At 39.3% G+C, this 27,933-nt stretch overlaps 2 protein-coding genes across 3 annotated transcripts in view; one reads left to right on the top strand and one right to left on the bottom strand.

The window, feature by feature from the left end:
- The window catches only part of MED12L (mediator complex subunit 12L), a 357,853-nt gene extending 353,751 nt beyond the window's left edge, over window positions 1-4,102 (top strand). The window contains exon 44 of the mRNA XM_033204320.1: window positions 230-4,102. Coding sequence (XP_033060211.1) covers window positions 230-282 — 53 coding nt within the window. The 3' untranslated portion in view covers window positions 283-4,102. The remainder of the gene's footprint in view (window positions 1-229) is intronic.
- IGSF10 (immunoglobulin superfamily member 10) lies at window positions 2,536-27,933 on the bottom strand. 2 transcript variants are annotated; one of them, XM_033204298.1, is made up of 7 exons: window positions 27,417-27,933; window positions 25,673-25,867; window positions 24,218-24,347; window positions 20,583-20,973; window positions 12,159-16,490; window positions 10,227-11,127; window positions 3,703-6,033 (listed from the first exon to the last, which is right to left on the bottom strand). In XM_033204298.1, the coding sequence occupies exons 2-7, from the start codon at window positions 25,864-25,866 to the stop codon at window positions 4,125-4,127; spliced, it is 7,857 nt and encodes a 2,618-aa protein (XP_033060189.1). In that variant the 5' UTR covers window position 25,867; window positions 27,417-27,933; the 3' UTR covers window positions 3,703-4,124. The 2 variants fall into 2 exon arrangements, with proteins under 2 accessions (XP_033060199.1, XP_033060189.1); XM_033204308.1 differs by lacking the exons at window positions 12,159-16,490; window positions 20,583-20,973; window positions 24,218-24,347; window positions 25,673-25,867; window positions 27,417-27,933 and having other exon boundaries at window positions 2,536-6,033; window positions 10,879-10,957.

Below are 27,933 nucleotides of genomic sequence, written 5' to 3'. Positions count from 1 at the left end.
AACTAAATCCTGTGGCGTTGCATTGGCAAGTGTGGACTGTGAACTAAAGTTGGCCTCTGGTGGTACTTGAATCCCACCACAAGGGTTTTTCAGGACAAGGATGGTACTCTCTGGCCACTCTGTTTCCCTGTACCTGCGGCTGGTACTGAGAGCAGTGACAAGAGGGTAGCAGCTATCTGGGCAATAGTTTTGTATCTGTAAGTTTGGTTGAATTTATTTTTCTCCTTAGGCAACCAGCCACAGCAAGGAGTGACTCCATACGGGCATCCTTCACACTTCTGAATCTGCAAGAGGAGAAGACATGACGTTTTATGTTTGCACTGAAAAACAGAAAATCAAATTTAATGCATTAGTCATCTTAAAAATGTCCCTTTGTTTTATCATTTCTTTGACAGTTTACTATATTGTATGCTACATCTCACACACATACCCCAAAAAAAAGGTGTTTAAACAAAAATCCAAGGAGAAGTTATGGTTTGATTTTGTTGAACTCACCTTTAAAGTAGGTTTACAAATGTGAATCATGCAGGCAGGCCTACTCCCAGAAGAGTGTGCTAGCAGACCTTTTGAAATTGGTGCTTTTTTTGAATTTCACATTTCTAGAAAGAATGGATTATGATGGATTTAAAGTATTTATGTATTTCATTCATTAATGATGAAGTTTTTTTTTTTTTAAATTTTATTTTCCAAACTCTGCTGGACCAAACTACTGATTTGAAAGGAATGTCAGATCTTGACAGAAACGTGACCCATTTATTCCGCACTCACCTGTGATGGTGAAATGGACATTTATTTGCATTGCTCTAATTTGAAATGTTTGTAATCTCATAAGCACTTTATAAACTTTGTTCTTATTTATGTAGGACTTTTCTTTGCTTTTGTTGTGGTCAAAAGGTGCTGAAACAGATTGTTGCTTAGTACTTAGACTTCTTAAACTAAGAACCTAAACCAAGGTTCCTGTGAGAGCTGCCCTAAGATGTGCGGAAACCTGTTAGAAGTAGCTGTACTCAAATTTGGTTTGAGGCAAGATCATTGACGAGAGTCATTGTGAAGGTACAACATGTACATCCTAAAGGCCTGAAAGAACTGCAGTGGAATCGTCCAACTATTTGTTGCCAGTTTTGGTTCTCCTGAACCTTATGCCACCTTAAGGGAAAAACCCCAGCAGCTGGCTTGAGATTCCAGTGCTCACACTTGACATGTTTCCAGAGAATCTGACCCCAAAGTCCAGAAGGCTCTGGTTTTCATACAAGGTGTATTTGCTGTTTATTTTGTATGGTAAGTATTTGCTATTTTGAATTTAATTATTACTGTCAGTGTCAGTCTTGGTTGTGTATTGCATATACTGTATTTATAAATTGGTGCAAAAAGCACAAGTAAATTATACATCAAATTTATTATAAAGAAATAGTAACTATTTTAACTTTGTTCAAGTATGTGGTAATTTGCTCCTATTAGAGTAAAAAAGAAACCAGTAAATTATCAGTTTGTGTAACTTAAGAGTATTCCATATAATATTTTTTTAGATTTAGATGCATAAAATTTTGAATGTGAAAATTGCAGGGCATTTTAAAACATATGTGGGGGATATTTTCCCATGTTCTCTGTTATTTCATTTTCTTTTGCCATATGATTTTACATATAATATAGTCAAGCATACTGTGAATAGACTTGTCTATAATGAGCAGACCACGTAAATCTACTTTTTTAAAATCTAGCTAGTACAACTTTAGTAGACATTTTCTTTTGCAAATAATTTATATCTTCCTAGGTGAGTTACTCATTGCAAAGTTTGACTCATGCAAATGACCTCAAATACATGTCAGCTTACTTTGCTGTGGCAACATCCATGTGAACTGCTTTGTACACTGTGAAAATATTTCACTCCAGCCTGCCCATTTTGTGTTTACTCTGGGCTGGGAAAGACTTTGCCAAAACATTAAAAACCATTCTTTTCACTAAATTAACAGTCTATCTGCTTTCAGAAGATGTATCTGTACACATTTTTGCTGGTTTTGTATATCAGATTTTTTCCTCTCAAGAATCATACTTAGATAAGCTTATGAAGTTGTTTTATTCAAAGTAATATATCTATATAATGACTGCATTGGCAAAAGAACCGAAATGTAAATGTTGTGCCTAGTGAGTGAGTCATGTTTCATCTTTGTTATTTCTTTCCAAATTTCTTTGCCAGTTCAGTTTGAACCATATATTTTGTAGCTCAACATTGCAAACAACAGTAATATTGTTTTAAGAATGAGTGTTCTAATTGCATAGCATTTGTATGCACTTTATATTTTGCAGAGGTGAGTTAAATTATTAATCATTTTGCACATGAAGGCTGTGGGGCATATCTGTGTTCTTTTTTTTAGGTGAGAAGGTTAGTTATGCTAAGACTCTAATTCCAAGATTCTATAGAAAGTTGAGGAATGCTGTTTTACCCCTGTGCATTATAAAGAAAATAACTAGAATTACTTTAGTCTTCAGATTTTCTCCCTATTAATTCTGTATCTTGAGAGGTTTTTTTTTTTTTTTTTTTCTTTTCTAGCAAATGCATTCTTTTGCATTAAGATGGTCACAAGGGAAAGCCCTGTGGCAGAACCTGGTACCTTACCAGAGGAAATTACCTTAGAATAAGATGGAGACCCCAGCTCCCCTTAAAGGCAGACCTTGAAATCAAATAGAGTCAGCTATACCTATCACAATTCGTGGATATAAGAAGCCCATAGACTCTCTTGTTTACACTGTAGGCTTTTTCCTAATAGGGTTGCATTTGTCATTGCATTTACCCTTCTTGGCCTGGAAGAAGAGGGAGATCAATTACAAAGAGTATCTTTGACCACTTCCAGCCATAGGGTACTAACATCAGACATAAGTTGCAAGCAGGTCACATTTTAGGCTAGATGGGGCTAGCTGAAAGTCAGTGTGATGAAAACCCAAGGGCGCTATCCCACATGTCTCAAATGATTGGCAGGGGCTAACAAACATATTAGTAATTCTCGGTTTTGTGCACTGAGATACCTAAGACCTATGGCATTTTTTTCCCATTTATAAAGCTCCTATAATTCCTAATAGGTGAATGTTTGAATAGATGCTGGAGAAATTACACTGGAAAACCCCAGCCCTAGATTTAGATAAGATCAATCATATAATATTCCCCAAATTAATTCAGGTTGAATTAAGCATGTAATATAAATTCAGTGAATTACAAAAAGCAACATTTTGTGTGGATTGATCAGATTTTAAATACAGTGAAACTTCATTATATATAATAGATCTAGACCCTCCCAAACATTTTCCCATCCCATAAAGAATTATTAATTAAATGAAATGCTTATAGAGCAATGATTCCTCCTCAGAAAAATTTCCTTATAAACAGCTCCAAACCAGGGGTGCCTGAGCTAGATTTTAAAGTTATAAAGAAGTTTCATTGTATTTTTAAAACCTTTTTAATGGGTGTATTTGGACAAAAGTAATCAACCCCGTTTTCACATTTTATGATGTGCAGTTATTACATTGCTTTTTACATGTGGAAAAGTGAGCCTGCATTTATTTTTTTTAAATGCAGTTATTAAAACATTTTTGTATTCCCCATCAATGAAAATTTTCAGTGTGAACAAATGGTGAATCATAATCAAGACAGTTCAGTGCTTATTTTCTGTAGGTTTTAGCAAAAAAAATTTATAAACCACAAAATATTTATACATCAGGATGGTAAATTTACATAAAGAAGATTGCAGATTTAATATTTTCCATTGTCTCTGTTCTGAGTGCCATGCTTGTAACATTGATAGGAAGTGGACACTAGGCAACTGGTATTAAAAGTTCATTTTTTTACTGAAAAATTCAGGTACATTAGCCATTTGTTATTTTATAGTGGACTGTTTTAATGTTTATTGTTATTTGTTGGCAAAATAAAAGTGCCTTAAGTTAAAAGTTTGTTTTGAGATCCATTAAATAAATCAGTATCATCAGTTCATAATGCATTTATTTACAAGTCCTTTTATTTTGCATGTTCATTGTAAATTTAATACTGTAAATGTATTCAAATTCATTTACATGCCTATGGCTGCCTTTGATTAAACTTCTTTCAAAAAATAAATTCTGCCCACGTTTATTTCATGTCAGATTACTTGAATATACGTTGCTGCATAATCACTACCAAGTGGATTCTTTGCTGTGCATTTGTATATCCCAGAATCAGAGGTTTGGGGATTCTGAATGACTAGGGTACCTTGTAAGTGAAGCTGCTCGCTTCCATGTGTCCGCTCTTTACTTGCTGTTGAGAGAAGGGAGTGGTCAGGCATCTCCCACGTGATTTCTGGCTTGGGAACTCCCAGGGCCACACAGTGGAGCTGAAAGGCTGCCCCTGTCCTGGTGACAATACTTGTGGGTGGACGATTTGTAATTCGGGGAGGGTAGGCTACAATCATTACTGGAACAGTAATCAGTGTATGACCAACACTATTTTGAGCCTTACAGATATAGTTGCCTCTGTCATAAGCTGTTGCTTCTTTGATGACTAATGTGCCATTGTCATGCAATATGTATTTCCCATTAATTTGAGGCCTGTCTACTACATAACCACTTGGCATAGTCCATTTGATATTTGGCTTAGGGATTCCATCAGACACACAATGCAGTGATAGAGACTCTCCACTGATGCCTTTTACTGTCCCTGGTGCATATGTAAGAATAACTGGCTTCTGGCCAATTTCTAATATGACTAATTTCTCAATATAGCCAACTTTATTCCTAGCTGCACAGCGATATTTTCCTGCATCCTCCCGAGTTGTTTTATAAATGATGAAAGAACCATTGCTTGCTATCAGATACTGATAGCTTTGTGGTCCATTGGAAAATCGTGTTCCATTTGGTAAAATCCAGATTATTTCAGGTGGTGGGTTACCATCAACAGAGCAATTCAATGCTGTGGACTTTCCCAGTTGGGCAACTATTTTTTCATTAAATGGATTTCTGAATGTCGGTCTTCTCAGCATTTCCAGTACTTCTAACTGTACCACCAACACGCTCTCTCCACCTTCATTTCGGGCCACACAGATAAAATCGGCTGAATCTGAAAGCCTCACATTCCTAATTTCCAAGGTTCCATTTTTATAGACTGTGATTCTGCTTCCATAGTATGGGGCTGTGAGGAAAATACTGTCTGGCATGATCCACATGACTTCAGGAGATGGTGTCCCTTCAGCTCTGCAGTCAAAGTGTTTTTTGGAATGTCTCACGGCTGTGGCTTTAATAACGGTTCTGTTTGTATACAGTCCATTGATTAATGGAGGTTTAGAGACAACATCCAGTTTGTACATTTTGGTGTCATCCCCACTGGGATTTCGGGCTACACATATGTACTCTCCAGAATCGAGCAGTTTCACTTTGTTGATGGTCAAAGACCCATTGACATGAAATGTGTACCTATCAATGGAGAAGGAAATCATGTCGTTGGAAGGCAGCAACCAAAATATTTTTGGTTTGGGATCGCCAATGACCTCACAGTCAAAGACAGCTGTGTCTCCAGCTTTGATTCTCTTGTTGGTTTTGTTACCCTGCCTTATCCGGGGAGCAGCCGTTATAACTGTTAAGTGGACCTTCATTTCATCCTTCCCTAGGGTATTCTGGGCATAGCAAGTATAATCTCCTTCCTCTGCTACCCCAACTTTGTTGAAGTATAAAGTTCCATTGTTGAAAAGGGTATATCTCCTGGTCCTGTGGCCACTGTCATCGGCTTGCATTGCATTGTTGATCATGGTTCCATCGGGCAAACTCCAAGATATCTCTGGCATTGGAGAGCCAGAAGCTTTGCAATCTACTTGGAAATCTTTCCCATGGAGCACTTGCTTTCTAAAATACTGCTTGTGGTCAATTTTGGCAGGTTTCAGTCTTAGGCTGACATACATCAGTATCAGATCATCCCCCATTTTGTTTCTTGCCACACACAAGTAGACACCACTGTCTTTTTCTGTTACTGATCCAATAAACAGGGAACCATTTGGGTAGACGTGGATCTGGCTGCCCATTCTAAGGAGAAAAGAGATTCATTTGAGTGTGCAGCTGTTAGTAATGAGGGAAACTGTTTTACTCAGAATTGTCTCCCTCTGCCCCAGCTTTATTGAAGCATGACCAATGAAAATTGTGTATCTTTGAAGTGTAGAACATGACATTTTATATATCTATATATACACATATACATTGTGAAATGACCATGATTAACTGGCATATCCATCACCTCATAGTTACCTGTTTTTGTGTAATTAGCTTTAAATCGTTGCAATAAAAATTAAAATTACTACCAGCTTATTGTCTTTTAAGTCATTTGCTGAAAGATGAAATTATCTAATTGAACAGGTATAGTTTAGTGCAAATAAGTAGTATTTCTCAGATGGAATTCAAACGAATCTCCCTTACACAGTAATTTAAAAAAAAAAAAAATCTTGATGAGGGACGTGCTAGAAATACGGGATTTCTAGACACCATGACTTCCTTGACCATTTCACATATCAAGTAAACTAATTGGATCCATAAACATGGTCATTTTATAATATATATAGGTAAGGAAAAAGCAAACTCAGTTTCTCAGAAAAGATGGCAGATGATACTTTCTGAAAAGTTATTAGTAACAAAACAATTATTGAATAATTTGGTTAGAAAATATATTCTACTTTGGCTGGGCACAGTGGCTCTTGCCTGTAATCCCAGCACTTTGGGAGGCCAATGTGGGCAGATTACTCGAGGGCAGGAGTTTGAGACTAGCCTGGCTAACATGGTGAAACCCCATCTCTATTAAAAATACAAAAAATTAGCTGATCATGATGGTACATGCCTGTAATCCTAGCTACTCGGGAGGCTGAGGCATGAGAATCGCTTTCTAGTCTGGGTGACAAAAATGAAACTCTGTTTTAGAAAAAAAATAAATTTTACTTTGTTATAAAGAGAATACCAACTCAGGGTTCCTTAGAAGGTTGTTGCAGCATCTGCCCTCTATGGGCAGCTGTAGAGTGACTGGTTTTTGCACTAGGTTGATACCAAATATAACCACCAGGTGGCAGATCTTTCCTGGTAAAACTAAATCTAGTTTTTCAGAAAGATCGATGGAGACTGAATTGGTGCTAAAAGTGCTATCAGGGATACCTATAGGAGAAAACGTCTTTCTTATTTTGGGGCAACATGGGCTAAGCAGGTAGATAAAACTGGAGAGAAAAGTAAAAACTTTTCATAGCATAAGTGCTAACCAAGTCAAATAGTCTCAAGTCAATTTTCTCTCTCTCATTTTCTATTTACCTATTTATATTTTTTGAGACAGGTTCTCACTCTGCAGCCCCAAGCTAGAGTGCGTGGTGAGATCACGGCTCACTGCAGCCTCGACCTTCCAGGTTCAAGCAATCCACCAACCTCAACCTCTGAGTAGCTGGAATTACAGACACATCTCACTATGCCCTCCTAATTTTTTTATTTTTTGTACAGACAGAGTCTCACTGTGTTGCCAAAGCAGGTCTCCAACTTCTGGGTTCAAGTGATCCTCCCGCCTTGGTCTCCCAAAGTGCTGGAATGACAGGCGTGAACCACCACGCCCAGCCATCAAGTCATTGTTATTCTCCAGCAAAGGTAAGTATGGGAAGTATTATAGTAAAATATTAGAAAAAGTGGTTTTTTTTTTTTTTCCAAGTATGGAAGGAACTTCTCTGGCATATAAACCAAGGTAAAATCAACACGAATACACTTAAGAGGAAGGGAAACTGCCAGGTACTTTGCACTGGTTGTTTAATCTTGAAGTAATTCCCTCACTATACAGCTGAAAAAATCGGTATTTAGAGAGATTTAGTAACTTGCCTTAGGTCACAGGGCTGGTTCTCAAGCCTTATGCTTTCCACCATGCTATACTGGCATTCTTTCTTAATGCTTTCTAAAAGTATTGGTTCTTAAACTTGGCTAAACATTAAAATCACTTGTGAAGTTTAAAATAATACTGATGTCTGGGTCTAACCTCCAGCATTTGACTTAATATGTGTGGAGCATGGCTTAGACATCAGGATTCTTAAAATTTTCCAGATTAAAGGTTTCCATGTGCAGCAAAGAACCACTGTTCTAACTTGGTTCTCAATGAAGATCCCTCATAACTGCATCAGAATTACATGAGGCCAAGTTTAAGATGCATATTTCCTGGCTTTGGTTTCCTGAAATTCTGCTTCAATAGGTCTCACCAGGGATACAGAAACCCACTCTTTAACAAACTTCCCGGCTAACTTATAAACAATTAAGTTTGAAAACAAGCATCAAATTTTAGCAACAAAATCACCTGGAGGGCTTTTAAGAACAGATTGCTTATTAAAACAAAATCCGAGCTCCTGATTCAACAAATTCCCAGACAATGCTAATCCTGCTGGTAGGGGGTCTTCCCTTGGAGAAACACTGGCTTAGAGTGATATCCCCTACACCCAAGATCTGATGCAACTGAAGATTGTGACATAGAAGAGACAGAACTATTGATGCTTCTTTTTATAAACTAGTATTTTTGAGAGATAATTTACTTCTGAAAATAGAAGGTTTTTCAGAGTAAAAGAGAATTCTTAATAAAGATTAATGCAGAGGCATCTTCAGCCTCTCCAAAGCACAAAACTCACATTTCATAACTCAGCATTTAAAAATTATAAATCTAAACAAATTTCAATTTAGGTGATTTTTGACGACATTTGAAAAACTTGAAAATTAACATTTACTTTTGAACTAAAGATCACAGGTTAAATTTATTAGCTGTATTCAGTATCAACTCATGTTATTAGAAAAAAATCTTCAACTCCTAAGCATGAGTACAAATTGACATTTACTCTGTGTAATCTTTCTTGCATGGATGTTTTCTATTAATGAATAAACAGATATATAAGATGGAAATTCTCATCTTTTTTTGTCATGTAATGGAAAAACCATTGTATAAAGTCATGCCAATTGCAAAAATAAAAACCTCATAAGCTATAATTATTGATGTTTGAAGATATAATTTAGTTTATATAGAAAGCCAGCTATAAAATGAATATTGAGGCTAGGCATGGTGGCTCATGCCTATAATGCTAGCACTGTGGGAGGCTGAGACGGGCAGATCATGAGGTCAGGAGATCAAGACCATCCTGGCTAACATGATGAAAACTCCATCTCTACTAAAATACAAAAAATTAGCCAGGTGTGGTGGCGGGTGCCTATAGTCCCAGCTACACAGGAGGCTGAGACAGGAGAATGGCGTGAACCTGGGAGGTGGAACTTGCAGTGAGCAGAGATAATGCCACTCCACTTCAGCCTGGGCGACATCTCAAAAAAAAAAAAAAAATTCATATGCTTATAACAGATCAGAGAAAGTGTGTATTTGTATATATGTGTCTCATCACATCAGAGTATGGGGGCCTGAATACATTTCACCTGGTGGAGGTCTTAATATTGTGACTTTCACAAAGTGCTTTGTAATTTTAGGAAAGAAAAAATTAAGTACTGATTATAATGAAGTTTAAAATGTCAAATAGGGGACTCTGATGAGTAAAATAATGGAGTGTCTCTCTAGAATCTCGACTGCATCACAAAAATCCCCTTCTGTTTTGTATAGAGAGAGTATGAATATATTTATACAATTATTATTTTTTTTTGAGACAGAGTCTCACCCTGGTGCCCAGGCTGGAGTGCAGTGTGCTATCTCGGTTCACTGCAACCTCCACCTCCCACGTTCAAGCAATTCTCCCACCTCAACCTCCCAAGCAGCTGGGATTACAGGCACCTGCCGCCATGCCCAGCTAATTTTTTTTTGTTTTTTTGTACTTTTAGTATAGATAGGGTTTCACCATGTTGGCCAAGCTGGTCCTGAACTCCTGATGTCAGGTGATCCACCTGTCTCAGCCTCCCAAAGTGCTAGGATTACAGGAGTGAGCCACCATCCCTGGCCTACAGTTACTATTTTAAAACTGTACCTAGTATGGAGATAAATGAGATTTTTTATTCTGCCTAAAATATAAAAACCCCAAGAAGTTGATGCTTTGAGTTAAGCATGTGAAAAGAATGGTTTTCATATTCAAATGATCTCAAAAGATTAGGTTTTTTTGAGAGAGTTTCCTTTATGTCCAAAGTCTATGTGCACTCTGAAACTGCTGCTAGCCTCACTGTCACTTTTTCCATTTCAGAAGCTGTACAGCTAAATAGATAACGCAGATAATTCCAACCCAAAGGTATAGACTTACCTATGCTGCTGGTCGACCACAGCCTTGGATGGTAACCTCCACATTATTTGGGGTTTGGGTTCCCCAGTAGCTGAGCAGTTCAGTAGTAATTTGTCCCCAAAATTCACTTCAGTCCTTTTCTGAGATGCAACTTCTATCCTGGGGCTGGTCACTCGCTCTTCTATTGTAAGCATTACTACTCTTCGCTCCGAACCAGTGGTACTGGTAGCGATGCATTCATAAGTGCCCCTGTCTGAAGAGGCTAGGTTTCTTATATACAAAGTCCCATTTGAAAGTAAGAACAACTTGGAATTGGTAAACTGTAATGGTTTAACTTCAGTGCCATCAGGGAGGACCCAGTAAATGCTGGGCTCAGGAGTTCCTTTTGCAGTACAAGGCAGTTTTAAACTTTCACCCCAAGTGCCTACAATGACTTGCTTCTTTTGCTCTAGAATAACAGGTGGTGCTGCAATGACTTGTATTTTAACCAGCAGTGAATCCTGGCCAGCTGGGTTGCTGGCCACACATTTGTAAAAGCCACGGTCATAAATACTGAGATTGTGGATGACCAGTGTTCCATCAACTGTCACCATGGCCTGCCTACTTCCCTGGGATGATTCTGAGACCACTGTTTGGTTTGCAAGAATCCAGGTAACTGTAGGGTTTGGCCTACCTTCTGCTCTGCACTTCAGTTCCACAGTGCTTCCAGAATGAACTGTGATCTCTTTGGTACGCCTCTCCAGGATCCTGGGAGGATAGGAAACCACAGACAAGGTGACACGTAGGTGGTCTGTGCCAAACAGATTGGATGCGGAACACAAGTACTGTCCACGGTCCTGAATTTCCACCTGCTGGATGGACAGGGTACCATTGGGGAGAATCTCCACCCTGCTATTCTGTTTCCTCTTAGATAAATCAAGTCCTGAGAAGAAAAAAGAAAATTATTGCTATAGGTCATCAAAGTTTAGATAGAAAACATAAAGCTATATTTTTGGGGCCTACTAAGAATACATTTAAATTAAAATGAAAGCCCAGCCCTGTGGCTCACTTGTATAATCCCTACACTTTGGGAGGTTGAGGTGGGAGGATCACTTGAGCCCAGGAGGTCAAGACTAGCCCTGGAAACATAATGTGACCCTGTCTCTATAAACACAAAAAATAAAATATTAGCTAGGTGTGGTGGTGTGCATTTGTCGTCCCAGCTACTCAGGTAGCTCAGATAGGAGGATCGCTTGAGCCCCTGGAGACATGATTGCACCACTGCACTCCATCCTGGGTGACAGACCAAAAAAATAAAGATAAAAATTAGGACATCTAGTCTTAAGATTGCTAAAATTATTCCTGGATTTTATTTTATTTTATTGAGATGGAGTTTCACTCTTGTTGCCCAGGCTGGAGTGCAATGGCGCGATCTTGGCTCACTGCAAACTCTGCCTCCCAGGTTCAAGCAATTCTCCTGTCTCAGCCTCCCGAGTAGCTGGGACTACAGGCACCCACCACCACACCTGGCTAATTTTTGTATTTTTTTTAGTAGAGATGGGGTTTTACCATGTTGGCCAGGCTGATCCTGAACTCCTGACCTCAGGTAATCTACCTGCCTCGGCCTCCCCAAAGTGCTAGGATTACAGGCATGAGCCACCGTGTGCAGCCTGGATTTTTTTATTCACATAATTTTAAAGTCAGATGGTTCAACACAATAACCATTCTCTCTTTTTCAAATCATATTACTTTGAATCAGCTTTTGAGGCATTCTAAAAAATGATCTTAATTAACATGTTTTAAGCCCTTCTGATGAATGAAAATATGCCAGTGTCAAATGAGGATATTTATAGTTTCTGTGTCTTAGAAAAATTTGAAACTGATATTGATTCTTTGGATGTATAATCCCAAAACATAACAATCTTCTTCTTGTTTTCTAACAAAAACTGAGTGTAAAGAAAAAGTTTCAAATACCTGATGGGACTCTGGTCCAACGAATGGTGGGCAGGGGATTTCCAACAGCTTCACAGGGAAGAAAGGCATCTGAGTTAGCTGGAATAGTAAAACTTGCAGCTTTACCTCCAACTATTCTGGGCTTTTCAAATATATTCCTAGACGAAGAGTCAAAGGGAAGGAGTTTGGAAGTTGTTGCTTCTTGAACTAGTTTCTTATCAAAGTCACTCTTCTGTTCATCCCAATCTGAAGCAAGAGTGGTGACCTCTGGCAGGCCTGTAGTGGTCAACATGCTTACTTCTGGCTTTTTGACTTTTTCAGCAATTTCTGAGTATAGTTTGTGCCAAAACTGTTTTTCTGCCCAGGGAGATGGAGTTAATTTAGAATTCTGTGATTTAACTGTTATTAGTGCTGGCATGGGGGTAGAATGTAACAGATTAGAGTAGATGAACTGAGTGGTTCCAATTGTGAACCTGGCATTTGGGTGAGCCTTGGGAGATGTTGCAACCTCTGCTACTAATTGCTGTGATTTAGCATTGTGCCTTGAGGGTTCGTGCAGCTTGACCCCTGCATTTGTCATAAGCCCGGAAATGGGAGTTTCCATGTTGTCAGTAACCGCTCTCTGAGTAAAGGGAGGGGAGATGGGAACTGGCATTAGAGTAGCACTGCTGCTCAGGAATGGTGGCATGGTTGAGTGTCTAATGATTGCTCTCCTAGTTGTGGTACTCTGGTGTGATTTGCTGGACAATGTTGTTTCAGAAGCAATTGTGCTCTTCAAAGTCTGAATACTCCCTTGGGCTAGTTCTTCAATCACATCTGTCAGATTAAGAGTTCTTGAATGAAAACTGATTGTGCTTGAAATTCCAGTTGTGTTTTCTGGTGGGGAATGAGTGAATGCAGAGACAGTAGGCTTGACTGAAATTTCAGCTGTGGTTAAAACAGAAGGCGTCATAGCAGTGGAAGTAGTGAAGCCAGAACTCTGGTCTGGAGAGATGTATGGGTCAGTCCTGTTCTTTTGAGGTTCCTGTTCTCTTTGTACTGTTTGTGCTCTGGATCTCTCTGTTTGCGTTTCATAAGTGATGACAGATGCAGGGAAGGTAGTTGTTGCTGGTATTGCTGTTTGCGTTGATATGATGCTTATTGTACTTGAGTCTTTGCTTATATTAGGGAGCATAGAGTTAAGGGGTGGGAAGGGAAGCTCCTTCATTGTTGGAAGAATTCCAGAATTGTGTGTTTTGGTGGTAGTGTGGTGAGTTGTAGTCAAGGCATTGGATGGAATTTGCATCACACTTGCTGAAAGTGTGGTGAAATAGAAGGGGGAGACTTTGCCTCTGGGTAAAGCAGGAGATGTTTTAGGAAGTATCACAGCTGTGCTTTTTTGTAAACTAACTTTATATTGATTCCTTAATCTGCCTTTTGGGTTATGGTTATTTACAAAGTTCTGATGCCAGGGAATTTTCCTTCTTGAAAACCTTGTAGTAGCTATAATAGTCATGGGTGGCTTGGTGATAGCATCTGAAAGTGACGATGTAATCACTGAATCTCTTTTAGCTTCATTGGTGCTAGACACATGTGGGTAGCTGGCATTTACTTTGTGGGTTTTTTCCATGGGTATGGATGTTGGGGCATACATCATGACTGCACCAGTTGGAGTCACTTGGGAAATTTCAGTACTGAAATATTTTATTGTTGGTGTTGTTTTCTCACTATCTACATTGGGTTTGTTCTCAAGTAGTAATAGTGGATTCTGGACTAGAGTTGTAGACTCTTCTGTTGGGACTCTGGTAATGTCATTTTTGGGGAAGGTGATGGGAGCAGCACTTGGAAAAGACAATGCTGCTGTAGCAGTGGCGAGCCTCTCCCCAGGAAGACAGGACAGGCATGTCACATTGAACGCTGTGGCTGAGAATGCAGTAGTGCTTTTCTCAGAAGAACTGCTGGTTGTTGACCTGAAAATGCTGTATCTATGCCGTCGGAGAACTGGAGTTCTATATGGGCTGATAATCCGCCCCCTTCCGCCAATTTTCCTCCACCTCCCAAAGCGTCTGAACAGCGGGATGTTAACTGTACTATTTCTAGGGATCAGAAACTGAGATTGAGCAGCTCTGTGTGGATCTAAAGGGAACGTGGAGGTGCTAAGTATTTGAGTAGTGTGAGAATAGAAGTGATTGTGCCTGGGCCCACTAACTTCTCTTACAGATGTCTGATGACTATTTGTGGTATTTACTGACTCTAATAATACTTTGTTGGTGGTGCTATTAAGCATTTTGACATTGACATCTTTGATCATAGTCCTCGCTGTTATTGGGGGTGCTCTTTGGAAATGCTCCCTTCCTCTTCCCATCTGGTCAGAGTCCTGAAATTCAGTTGCTCCAGGTAGTAGTGGAAAGACAGTGGATGAATGTTGATTGGGTGTGCCTTGCATTTGGCTTGACATGGTTGGGTTTATATTCTTTGACATGGCTATAGTTTTAATAGCAGTAGATAGTTTGAAATCTATGGGTTCTTCAGGTGGTAGTATTTGTGAACTCACAACAGGAGAGAATTCTGTGCCAGAAGTTATGTTTGTCATAGGACTATCAGATATTGTTCTGGAGTCAGCAGTCACTGTCCTTGCTAGAAGGTTCGAAGTTTTAGTGGCCAGGACCATAGATTCCTCATGTAGAGTAAGCATGCCTGAGGAATCGTCTTCTTCACCAGGTATGTTTGGGAGTTGGGTGACCATTGGGGGTGGGCTCACTGTGGTATTTTCTCGCTTCTCTGGCACAGCGTTCTTTTTAGCTTTCTCCAACAGTGCTGTCCAGTGTTGTGGGTCAATTCTCCTAGCAGAGGGAGGGAAATGCCTCCTATTCTCCCTAAAACGTCTATGCGTTGAATCTCCATGTCGCTGGAGTATTAATTCCTGATAGTTTTGCCTCTTACTTGTGCTTGAGGCGTGTTTTCCAACCGCAGCCTCCATCGGAACAGATGTATGGAGTGGTGCACCTGGTGGCCCCTTAAGATGAGCAATAGGATTGGACTCATCAAATCCAGATCCCTCTATTTCTGCATCATGCTCCAAGGGCCTTTGTCCTTTCATCTTGACTGAAACGTGGAAAATCAAAAAATCAACCCCTGATGGGTTGGCTGCCACACAGCGATAATAACCTTGGTCTTCTGGGGTGGCCTGTAATATTCTTAATGTTCCATTGTTAAGAACTTTCTTGTCTCTTGAAGACTGATAGAGCACAATGTTTCCTGGAAGAACCCAGCTAATAGAGGCATCTGGGATACCAGTAGAATGGCATGGAAGATCAAGAGTTTCACCAGCGAAAACTGTGTGATGAACCCCATTTCCCTGATAGGCTTCAACAGAAGGTTCTACCACAGTTATCCTATAGGTGAGAATATCTGCATCATCATAATTGCTGCTTATACAGTGATATATGCCTGTGTCAAAACTATCAGCCATCTGGAGTTCCAATTTTCCACTTTTGTCTATTAGTATCCGTCCATCCTCACTGACATAAGGGGCTCTCACTTTACTTCCATCAGCTAGAAGCCACTCCAAGTGTGGAGTGGGGTCTCCTTGGCCTGGGCAGTTCAGGCCAATGGTTCCACCTACCAAGACAGTATGTTCCAGCTTAGTATTATTATCCCTTGAAATCATAGTCCATTTGTGTTTCACTGGCCTCATCTCTGCTCTTGGTAAAGTGATTTGAGCATCACTGGAGTACTGGATCTGTAATGTACTGAGTGTGGTGGCAGTTCTGTTCAGCTGCAAGGAAATTTGGTCTTGCATTAACCAAGAGGGATCTGCTCTGAGATCTGCCTCTATGTTGGTAAAAATGTCTTCAGGCTTAGGAGCCACCTGCTTGTATTTGTAATAGAGCTGTGGTGTTTCACTAAGCAAGCGACTCCTTTCTAGTATCAGAGGAGAATCACTGTACAAAGCCAGAACTTGCCACACTGGCTGAATGTGACCATAATCTAGGTTGCATACCAAAAATGTTGAAAATGAAGTATTTAGCATGATGTAGTCATTTTCTTCAGTGAATGCAATGGGTGATATCCTTGAGGGCTTTTGAATACTACAGACCATGTTAGCTTCATTTCCAGACTGGTCTGTCATATTCAAAGTGAGGGAGCCAAAGGGTGCCATGAAACCTTGGAGAGAGATGAAAGCAGAACCACTGTCTTCCAGAATAGTCAGGCTCTTTGATTTCAGGGATGAGTCAATGGTTGGCTTGGCACACTGGAAAGCTGCAGCTGAGACCATAGCTAAGGGCTTGCCTTTAGAAGTCCTAGGGTTCATGCAAAGTGGACATTGCTGAAGACTAGAAGGACTTCTATCTTTTTTGCATTTTATTACATCTGGAAAATAATCACAATTGAGTTATCAGTTGTGACCTCTTTATGAATTGACATAAACATTTTGAAGAAATAGCTTTTGCTAGAAGCTGAAACAATTTGGAAATTTTAGTGTTCAATAGAAAGTTTTCTGATTATTTGCTTCTGAATTGATTTTTTAAAAAGCTATTGTCTGTATACCCTGCTACAACATAATATGCATAGACACAGGATTTTGTCTGTCTTATTCACTGCTGTATTTCCCATGTTCAGCAAATGACTGATATATATTTGGTACTCAGTAAATATTAGTTGAATGAGTCATATTTTTTATCTAGGAAAACAAAATGATATGCTCGTGTTTGTCAGTTTTTATTAATAACAGTTTAGTTCTATTTCTTCATGTTAACATTTTAAGATGACCACAGGACCTCATTGTTCTTTAAAAGAAAAGCTGTTTGTTAAAGGATCATTTATAATTCCTTGGATATCATTTAAAAACCCAAGTTTACTTCCATTATCCAAAAGAATATTGACTGAATTATAGGGTATCTTGACCTGGTCTAACTTAGTAGCAATAGGAATTAAGAGAAGCAGATGGACGCAGGAGACAATGAAGCAGGTAGAACCAATCAATAGGAAGTGTGGATTGACTGAATATGGACAGTAACTAAAAGGGTCAAGGAAGACTCTGTTTTATGACTTTGGAAACTGGATGGTTGATGGTCCCCTTGGATGAGGGAGATGCACTGGAGGAGGTTCAGGTTTAAGTGGGAGGGAAGAAAATTGTGCCAAGGTAGTGGGGAGGCCCATTAAATGTCTGACATGCTGGCAAAGTCAGAGGTTGCAAGTCTTACAGTACTAGAACCAGCATTATAAGGACCAGCATTTCTAAGTCATAGGTGCCTCATCTGTCAAATATTTGGATATCACATACCATTTAAAAGCGCTGCTGTGGTAAGACTATTTAAAATGACTGGTCACTTGAATACTTGGTAAGAGGTATAGACTTTTTCCTTACACAAAATACAGCCTGAGACATCCATGCTCTTCCATGTAGTAGCTCTTATATGATGCACTGGAGACAGCACTTAACAAAAGCATTGCACTTCTTAGAAGATCTAATTTGTCAGAGTGGCTAGATAGGGTCTGTGTGCACATGTCCTCTCAAAGGCTTAAGAAAGTCACTCTGACCAAAGACACCAAACTCTTCTGTCTGTACTACAGTGTGACAGGTAATATCACAGATGCCTGGCTAGTCAGCATTCTTCAGCAAATTTTATAGTCTAAACCTATGCAGAGGAGGAGGCTGGCAAGTTGGAAAACCTTTGAACAATCATAAGAGTTGCCGCCCGGCTGGGCACAATAGCTCACGCCTCTAACCCTAGCACTTTGGGAGGCTGAGGCAGGCGGATCACCTGAGGTCGGGAGTTTGAGACTAGCCTGACCAACATGGAGAAACCCCATCTCTACTAAAAATACAAAATTAGCCAGGCATGGTGGCACATGTCTGTAATCCCAGCTACTCAGGAGGCTGAGGCAGGAGAGTCGCTTAACCTGGGAGGCAGAGGTTGCGGTGAGCCAAGATCGTGCCATTGCACTCCAGCCTGGGCAAAAAGAGCAAAACTCTTGTCTCAAAAAAAAAAGAGTTGCCTCCCAATCACCCACTTGCCAATAAGCTGTATTCCTTTACCTACTTATCAGTACCCTGGGCTAAGACAACATGGCAGACTTCTGGCTTAATGAAACCTCATCATGGAATATGCTCACACCATGCTTATTATTGCTTGCACTGAACCAGAGTTAGCAGGCCTTGGACATCACGAATTTTGCCTCAAATGCAAACCTGACCACGTCACCTCCATTCCCTCCATCACACTCGGATCCAGCCCCATAGAAATCCTTTCCATTCCTCAACCCTGCCATGCCCAACTGGCTCTGGCATACGCTGTTCCTTCCATGTCCTGTACACTTGATGTCTTTCATCATGACCCAAGTCCTTACCAGTCATCCTTCAGAACCCAGTCTGAACAGCACTTCTTCTGGGTGAGCTCCCTGTTTTATAGTCTCCTGGTACCTTTCACTTCTCCTATCCTACTTTCTCATTATTCACTGTTAGAATGACTTGTTTACTTATCTGTCTTACTATGAAACTATAAACTTCATTCTTGTTCATCTGTATGTCCCCAGCCCTGGCCAATGGATGCTCAGGAAAGATCAGCAGAAGGAAGAAAAGCAGACAGGCAGACCAGAAAAAGTGCCTAATTCTATGACCATGTTTTTTTTGTTTGTTTTTTCACATTTCAACTTATAAAGTGAGATGTGCCTTACAACTGAAGATGTTTTACAGTAACAGCTGACAATTTGGCAATCAGTGTAGCTATCACAGCTTTACACCTATAAAGATTGTCATAGATATTTATATTGCTTTCCATTGTGTTACATGTATTGGTGCTATGACATGTATTAAATTTGCCTTTAAAATGTTTTAACTAACACTATGATTTAGCATTAAAACAGGTTGTCAAGTATGTAGAAAAGAACGGAAACAGAGCAGCAAGACATAAATTTCATATCCATGAAATAAATGCTCATTAGAGAAACAGCCACAGATTCATTTTATAGAAATGCTGCATCAACAGCTTTGCAGAATCAAAGAATAGAATATACCCACAAGTAGATAAAGGAGTGTTACATTTAACTACTGAGATCGGTGCAAAAGAATTGCCGACCACATGCCAAGTGAGGCAACTGAAGGCATGAACAACTGTTGAATCTCTTGGAATCGATGAAAAATTTTCAAAGCATAAGAGGTTGATATGACTGACCCATGGGTCTTGTAAAAATTATCATTAAGTCATCTCAGTCAAAAGGAGAACACTTGCTTATTAAGACTGAAAGATGTTAACCCCTGGGGGTTTCATTATTTTACATATATAGAGTTATGAATTCATTAACAACGGGGACACATTCTGAAAAATGCATCATTAGGCAATTTTGTTGTGCAAACATTATGGAGTGTGTACTTACACAAACCTAGATAGTATAGCCTACTACACACCTAGGCAATATGGTAAAGCCTACGCTCCTAGACTACAGACTCACACAGCATATTACTCTACTGATACTGTCAGCAATTGTAATACAATTTGAATTATTTATGTATCTAAACTTAGAAAAGGTAACATGTTGCACTACCTCTTTATGATGGCTATAATGTTACTAGGCAATAGTTTTATTTCACCTCCATTATAAGTCTTATGGGAGGATCATCATACATGCCATTTGCTGTTGACTGTCAGTATGCAGTGTGTGACTACATGTGTGTGCATATGTATATGTACATATGACGTATGTATGAATGTATATATGATGTGTTGTTATACATATATGTAAGTTTGGGACATATTAAGACCACAGGTAAAGATAAATTAGACACTGGAAAAGCAAAAGACTTCTAATAGTAGTAATTATAACCAAATGTTATCCATTCAGAATGGAAGTATAGGCAAACAACCCAAGTGGTGAAATGGTTATTCTGATGCAGATGGGGTGGGTGGAGAAGCAACGAGACTTCTCAGAAGGGCCTAGCAGTGTGCTGGCTGGCTGAGAACCATCAAGCAGAAAAGGAAAGGAAGGGCTCCAGGCAGGGGCAGCAGCAGCTGTGAGGGGGTAAAACAGCTTGTAGTGTGGCAGAAAGTTGTCCACAGTTGTTAAGAGCAAAAAGTGCCTTTGTGCCTGCGATAGACGGGGCTGAGGGTTGGAGAGGAGGGAAAGGAGGTTGAGGATAGTCCAGCATCACACTAGGAAGACCTGGCTTGTAGCCTAAGGAGCATGAGATTTATTCTCTAAGCCAGGGATCAGCAACATTTTTATAAAGAGCCAGAGAGCAAGGACTTTTGGGCTTTGAAACAGTTCTCTGACACTACTTGACTGCCACAGTAGCCAAAACACAGCCACAGATGATGTGTAAATAATTCATTATTCTTGAATTATTTCTGAGATATTTTCTCTCCTAAATTACCCTGGCCTCTCCACTTCCTAATATAACACCTCCAAGCAGATTTCCTCCATTTAATTGGGACAAAAAAATAAATAAATAAACAGTATAGATACCTGGCTTCTCCTGTATCCAGTCAGACAACCACTTTATATGGCAATCACAGGTCCATGGGTTCCCATGCAGGTAAAGGCTTTCTAGGGTAGGCATATAGGAGACCATCTCTTGAGGGAGGGAGGTCAGGAAGTTATCAGACAAGTATAGGTACTTAATGAAAGAGATTTTAAATATCTGCAGGTAGCTCAAAGAGACAAACGTATCTGGATGGAGCTTAGTGAGCTGATTTCCTTCCAAGTGCACCAGGCGGAGAAAGTTGAGCCCATAAAAAACCTCTGGGTTTATAAACTCGATATTGTTGTGGTCCATGTGCAATCGCGTCAAACTCCTGAGGCCATAAAAAGTATCTTTCTGAAGTTTCCGGACTTTGTTATAGCTCATTTTTAAGACCTATGAATTGAAAAAAAAGAACATATTTATGTTGTCAAAGGAATTTTCACATGAGGGAAAAGTCCTATCAATAACAAAACTTATGTTGAAATTAATTCAGTGCAATTTGTATACCTTCTTAGGATCCCAATTCAAATTAGTTGCAAATTAAATATGACAATATCAGAGAAATTAGAACACTCGTGAACATTTGCCTATTGATATTAAGGAATTATATATATATACACATATAATTATTTATACATATACATATAATTTTTTTTATTTTTTATTTTTTTTGAGACAGAGTCTTGTTCTGTCGCCCAGGCTGGAGTGCAGTGGTATGATCACTGCTCACTGCAACCTCCGCCTCCCGAGTTCAAGCGATTCTCCTGCCTCAGCCTCCTGAGTAGCTGGGATTACAGGTACCCACCACCACTCCTGGCTACTTTTTATAGTTTAGTAGAGACGAGGTTTCACCATGTTGGCCAGGCTGGTCTCAAACTCCCAATCTCAGGTGATCCGCCCACCTTGGCCTCCCAAAGTGCTGGGATTACAGGTATGAGCCATCATGCCCAGTCATGAATGACTGTTAAAATTTAAGATATATAAATGATATTGTGGTTATTTTAAAAAGATTTCTTAGTTTTGAGATATATATTGAAGTACTTACAGATGAATATTATGAAAATTTGGATTTGTTTCAAAATAATTGAATGGAGTGGAGAGTAGTGGGTAGGGGTGCAGGTAAGACATCTGCTATGAGTCCGTAAGTATTGCAGGTGGGTACTGGTCCATTAGGGTTCATTATATTCATTATATTATTTTTTCCATGGTTGAAAATTTTATAACTTTTTTTAATCTTAGTATTTCAAGTAAATTTAAGATTTCCTAAACATAAATTTTTCATAAGACAGACTATTGATTTTAATTTATTGAGCTATAGTTCACATGCCATAAAATCCACCTTTTAAAGTGTACAGCTGGCTGGGCATGGTGGCTCCCACCACACAGAGGCTGAGGTGGGCAGATCACTTGAGGCCAAAGCTCGAGAGCAGCCTAGCCAACATGGTGAAACCCCGTCTCTACTAAGAACACATATACACACAGAAAATTAGCTGGGCATGGTGGCACACACATGTACTCCCAGCTACTCAGGAGGCTGAGGCGTGAGAATCATTTGCACTTGGAAGGCGGAGGTTGTAGTGAGCTGAGATTGCACCACTGCACTCTAGCCTGGGTGACAGAGCAAGATTCTATCTCAAAAAATAATTTTAAAAAGTGTACAGTTTATTGGTTTTTAGTGTATTCATAGAGTTGTGCAAACATATCCACGGTCAGAAACTTCTAAAAAAAGTTTTTTGAGATGGAGTTTCACTCTTGTTGCTCAGGCTGGAGTGCAATGGAGTGATCTCGGCTCACTACAACCTCCGTCTCCCAGGTTCAAGTGATTCTCCTGCCTCAGCCTCTCGAGTAGTTGGGACTACAGGCATGTGCCACCACCCCTGGCTAATTTTTTGTATTATTTAGTAGAGATGGGGTTTCTCCATGTTGGTCAGGCTGGTCTTGAACTCTCAGCCTCAGGTGATCCATCCCCCCTCGGCCTCCCAAAGTGCTGGAATTACAGGGGTGAGCCACTGCTCCTGGCCTAAAAGTTTCTAATAAACTTTGTTTTGTACCACAAAATAAAAACTGATACCCACTAGCAGTCATTTTTCCCATCCTTTCAGCCCTTCACAACCACTAATTTGCTTTGTTTCCATGGATTTGCCTATTCTAAACATTTTATATAATTGGAATCATACACTCTGTGGCATTGTGTCTGGGTTCTTTCACTTAGCAAAATGTTTTCAAGACCCATCCCTCTCATAGCATGTATCAGCCCTTCATTCCTTTCTTTGCTGAAGAGTATTCTACTGTATACATGCACAACACTTTATCTATCATTGGTTGATGGACATTGAGGTGTCTTCTACTTTTTGGTTATGAGTAATATGACTAATTTTGAGTTGCAATTAAAATAATTTTGAATATTTCAATAGTGCTCAGGTAATTTCCAATTCTCTTTCCAATTATAAGTTGAACATACTCTTTCTCCCATAAAGAAAAAAGAAATGCTAGGAAACACAATTTCTCATCATATTTTCCTGACTTGGCCTGAACTGTCATATCTGTCGAAAATGCTTTTCTAGAATGCCAAGACCCCTAATAAGAAAAGGAAAAATACGTTGGTAACATAGAAGAGCTTTGCCCCAAATGTAACCTGGGAGTTCAATCTCCAACTCAATGTTCCTCAATATCCACTGAAAATTTGGTTGAGAGAATAAATATATGTAGAGAATTCTATAAAGGACATGCAATTCATCTATTCCTCCGAAGACATACATTCCAAATAGAGCCTGATTAACTAAATCAGCAGAATCACATAGCTACATTATACTCTATAGCTCTCCACCATGGTTATGACCTCCTTTACATAGCTCTGGTATATGTTAAAAGGCTCTATGAACACAGGTACTTTACCTTTTACAAGGATATTATTGACTTCATTTTATGACACTGTATTTTATAAGGAGTTTTGTAAGACATTTCTTTCTGACTTAAAATCATACATGGCTGTGCTTTTCCTGAACAATTTTAATTTCAATAGATGTCATGTATTGTTAGTGTCTCAAAAGCTTCAAGTCCTACTTATAGCAGACATAAAGGTCTCTATGTATGTATTTCCTCATGTTCCCTTTATTCTTATCTCTAGGCTTATTTTAGCTTTATACTTTCTCACTTACTTTTGTGATCATTCTTGCATGATTTTATGCATTCTTGGGAGTCCTTGTAACTTTAAAAAATTGTTTGAACAAGGTAGAACATGAATAAGTAAATAAAATGAAACTGAAAACAGCACATTGATTTATATAAAGCTAATAATCTGTCTAAGATAGTCATTATTTTTAGGAACCACATTCAATTCCCAGATAAACATGACTAGAAGTATCCTTTTAGGATTAAATTTTGAAGGTTTATCATCTCTGAGTACTGACATTTTTTTTCTTGAGGTATTAGAAAACTTGCCTCAGAATTTTCTTATTATTCTAATTTCCACACACAGTTGCACAATTAAAAATCAGTTAACATTCTCCATTGATGTCTGCTTCTAATTTACAGAATGTTGATTTTTGTATTGTGTAGAGATAGGCAGCCTTGGAAGGTCTATCTCACAGGTCCCACCTTACCTCTTTAACCTGCCCCCTCTCTCTATCGGTCTCACCTGCAAGGCCTGCAAATCTGAGAAGGTCTTGTCAGGGATTGTGTGAATGCCATTGCTGTGAAGCATGAGCAACTCCAATTTGGTCAGGCCAGAAAAATCTGTTTCCATCAATCTAACCAAGCTGTTGTATCTGAAATAAAAAATGACATTCTAGGCATAAGCTAAGTCTGTCAACTAAAGTTCAAATGTCATAACCAAAATAAACACAAAAAAACCCAATACCTCTCTTTATAACTGTGCTCTATTGAGACAATCGAATGCTTGAAATACTGAAATTCACCAGATGCCACAGAAGATCGACTCTCTACCCAGTTCTTGCCATTTCAGTTACAATCGCCCACTTCACATTCTAGGAACTTGTCACATTTCTTCTCATTTTCCAACTGTTATATATATGCTGTTCCCTCAGGTTGGAACACCCTTGACCTCACCCTTTTCCATTTGTGATATCCAGCCCATTCTTTCATGACACTATCCCCTCACTCTCCCAGGTGGAATTTGTCAGCAGTGGTTAAGAAGCCTGGGCTCTGGAGCCCAGGCTTGGGCTTCTGGTTTGGGTATGATTTATGAGCTCAGGCTCAACTGAGTAGCTGTGCAACCCTGGGTAAAAATCGGCAGCCTTTCTGTGCCTCAGTTTCCTCATCTATAAAATGTAAATAATAGAACCCACTCCAAAGGGGTTATGAAGATTAAATGGATGCAGTGCTTAACCCAATGCCAGCACCTACTGAGCACAAACAATGTTACCTCTTAATCATAGTGACTGTCTCTAAGACACTTTGTATGCTCTGTTACAGTTTTTATTAACTGTACTGACCGTATATTTATCTTCCCTTTTTAACAATCAACACACCTCCTAGAAGTGAATATCTTACCACTGTATCCCCACTGCATAGTACATGCTCACTAATGTCAAATAAATGATGTTAAGTCCAACATGTGTTTTCAGACACACACATTTTTTCATGAACATTTAAAATACTGTCATATTTTTGCAAATTTAATTAGGCATCCATTTTAAATAAGTTTGTATGGAAACAAACCAAAGGGCCTTTAAAAAGGAGATATATATATATATATATATATGTCTATTATATAGGCAGACACTTCCAGTTACCCTGCCATCTCTTATGATATATCATAACCCCAATAGTTAACAGAAACTATACCATTTTCCAGCAAAAATGTAGCCAGAATGAAGCTTTTTACCATCATGAGTCTCCCAACCTACCAAGAGGGACTTCAAATTCTAGAAGAACTTTCTCCTAAGAAAAGTTTACCAGGAAAAGTTTTCTTATTGCCCCCAACAAACAAAATTCTCCATGAGCTCATTTCAGAAAAGAAATATTGTTAAAACAATTGTGATTCATCTCCCAAAGTCATAGATGTTTGAGGGACAAGTCACCACTGTGATTGATCCCTCTTTGAGAAGAGGAAACCCAGGGCTTCACACACCCTAAATTGATGCGTTCCACATTGGGCGGGATGCTGTCTGGGATGGAGGTCAGGTACCGAAATGTGCAGTGTACCTCCGTAGGCATATAACAGGCACAGCGGCGAGGACAGGCCCTGACCCCAGGGGTGGCGACCAGGCAGAACACAGCAAAGGAGACCAGCAAGCAGGTGATTCCTCTGCCTTTTACCTTCATCCTGAAAAAACATCACACCTCAGAGTTATAAAGAGTGGTGGAGCAAAGTCCCAGGACCACCACACAGTCACTCTGGGAATCTGGGAGACCTTCCTTAAGGGTCATAAGCGGCGATTCCATTCCATTTGACCCTTTGTGGTCAAATGCACTCTTTACAAAACCATAGCATATGCTGCTGGCCTCACACTGCGCTTTATATTCAAGTGGGATATTTACTGTTGTGAAAATTTCTTCACGGCTTCTCACTTCTTAATGAAAACCAGCAATCCCTATTACTCAGGCATTCATTAAAAGGGAAACTGGAAACCATAAGAAAGATATTATGACAACTAAAATATATAGAATTTAGTTTCCTTTATATACATTAATTCTTTTAGAGAATAACTTTCAAGAGATGATTATAACAGTAATACCTGTGCATAAAACATTTGGAAACTGTAATTAAGCAGTAAAAAGGAAAAAAATTACTCAATCTCACCACTTATATAATCCTTAACATTTTGTTGTATTCCTTTCCAGCCTTTTTCATCTATTGTGTATATATGTATAGGTGTACATACATTTACGTGTATATGTGTACATGTGATCAAACTTAATTTTGTAACACATTTTATCATTTCATATATAATATGTCTTTTCATTTTATTAAACCTTCTTCAGAAACATTTTTTAAAGGCTGTAATAATCCACTGGAAGGGAGAATAAATCTCTTTCTAACCGGTTTTCAAGTCCCTGCCAAAAAAAAAAAAAGACACATTGAACACTTCACTGCCAAGTAATGACCACAAGCCACAGCGACTGACCAGCTGAGAGGGCTTGAGCCATGCTGAGCCCATGCAGGTGTGATGCTGTCTGCTTTTGCTCAGCTTAGGACATCTCCCTGCCTCTTTCCTTGGTCCCCCTCCAGCTCACGGCTGCCACAGGAGGTGGGGAGCATAACCAGGGAAGAAATATGCTCAGCTTGTCAGAAAAAAAGAAAATGGTATCTGTTACCCATATGTGGGGCAAGCCCAGGAATTCAAACCTAATTCTCTCCTGAAATGCAGGATTGACATAAACTCTTCATTGTGCTTTTCTAAGCAAAGTGACCTTCATAATTTGTAATAAATCCCACTGTTCCGTGGAATAGCATGATTTTGGATTCTACCAACAACCACCCTTTAGCTACAAACTATACTGAGAAATAAAACTGGGGGCTGAACTGCTTGGATTTTCATACAGATAAAAAGATGATGGATGTATTATTATAATTTAGTCTAAATTAAAATTTAAGATATGATGAATCATCTGACCACTTTTGCCATCTGGTTACAAACATTTTCAATAAGCTTTGTATGACTGGAGACAGCATTTGCACCTTATCATTACATAAACAAAGGAAGGAACAGCAGGATGAAGGTAATTCTCTCGTTCAGCTTAAATAAAATTCTGGGTATGCTCACATTCAAATTATTTAAGAGAGGCTCAAAAACATAAAACAGCATATGAATAAGGGATTCTCACAAACTTAAGCCTGAAAATGTACATAATGAAATAGGAATTGGCAATACCTGAGCTCTTCTTTCAGGTCCTGAATCCTCCTGTGACATAGGCAGAGACAGAAAATCTTCCCAGGAAATGGAAAATTGTGTCCAAACCTGAGGGAGGAAAAGTTCTCTGCTCCAAAGTGAGCAAAAAGGCTTAGTCTTTTGGCTTACAGCTCAGGAGTAATGCTCTTCAGGGACACCTGGAGGCGCTTCCACAGCTTCAAAGTTCTATAACCCACAACCACATTAATCCAGGAGCGTTCTTTTATTATGATGCTTGTTGTTGCAGAAACAAAAGGCTAAGTGGAGGTTTTTAAATTTCCTTTCTCCTCCCTCAATAGTGTACTTTAGTACTCCTTAAAGTTGTCACTTGAATATTAACTATTACTAATCACTCCATTTTGCTCCAAAGTCCCAAGAGCTTCTCTTCAAATTGTCTTTTTTGGACAAACCTGTCACACACAGATGTCTCCATCTATTGATTGTCTTTCCTCCATGTGTGTTTTTTGTCTGGCACCAGTCACTGAAGAATTGTCGTGTG

This window comes from Trachypithecus francoisi, unplaced genomic scaffold (genome assembly GCF_009764315.1).
Source record: "Trachypithecus francoisi isolate TF-2019V2 unplaced genomic scaffold, Tfra_2.0 Lachesis_group0, whole genome shotgun sequence".
NCBI classification, from domain to species: Eukaryota; Metazoa; Chordata; class Mammalia; order Primates; family Cercopithecidae; genus Trachypithecus; species Trachypithecus francoisi.
Note: the sequence above shows the minus strand (reverse complement) of the source record. Positions and strands in the feature narration are given on the sequence as shown.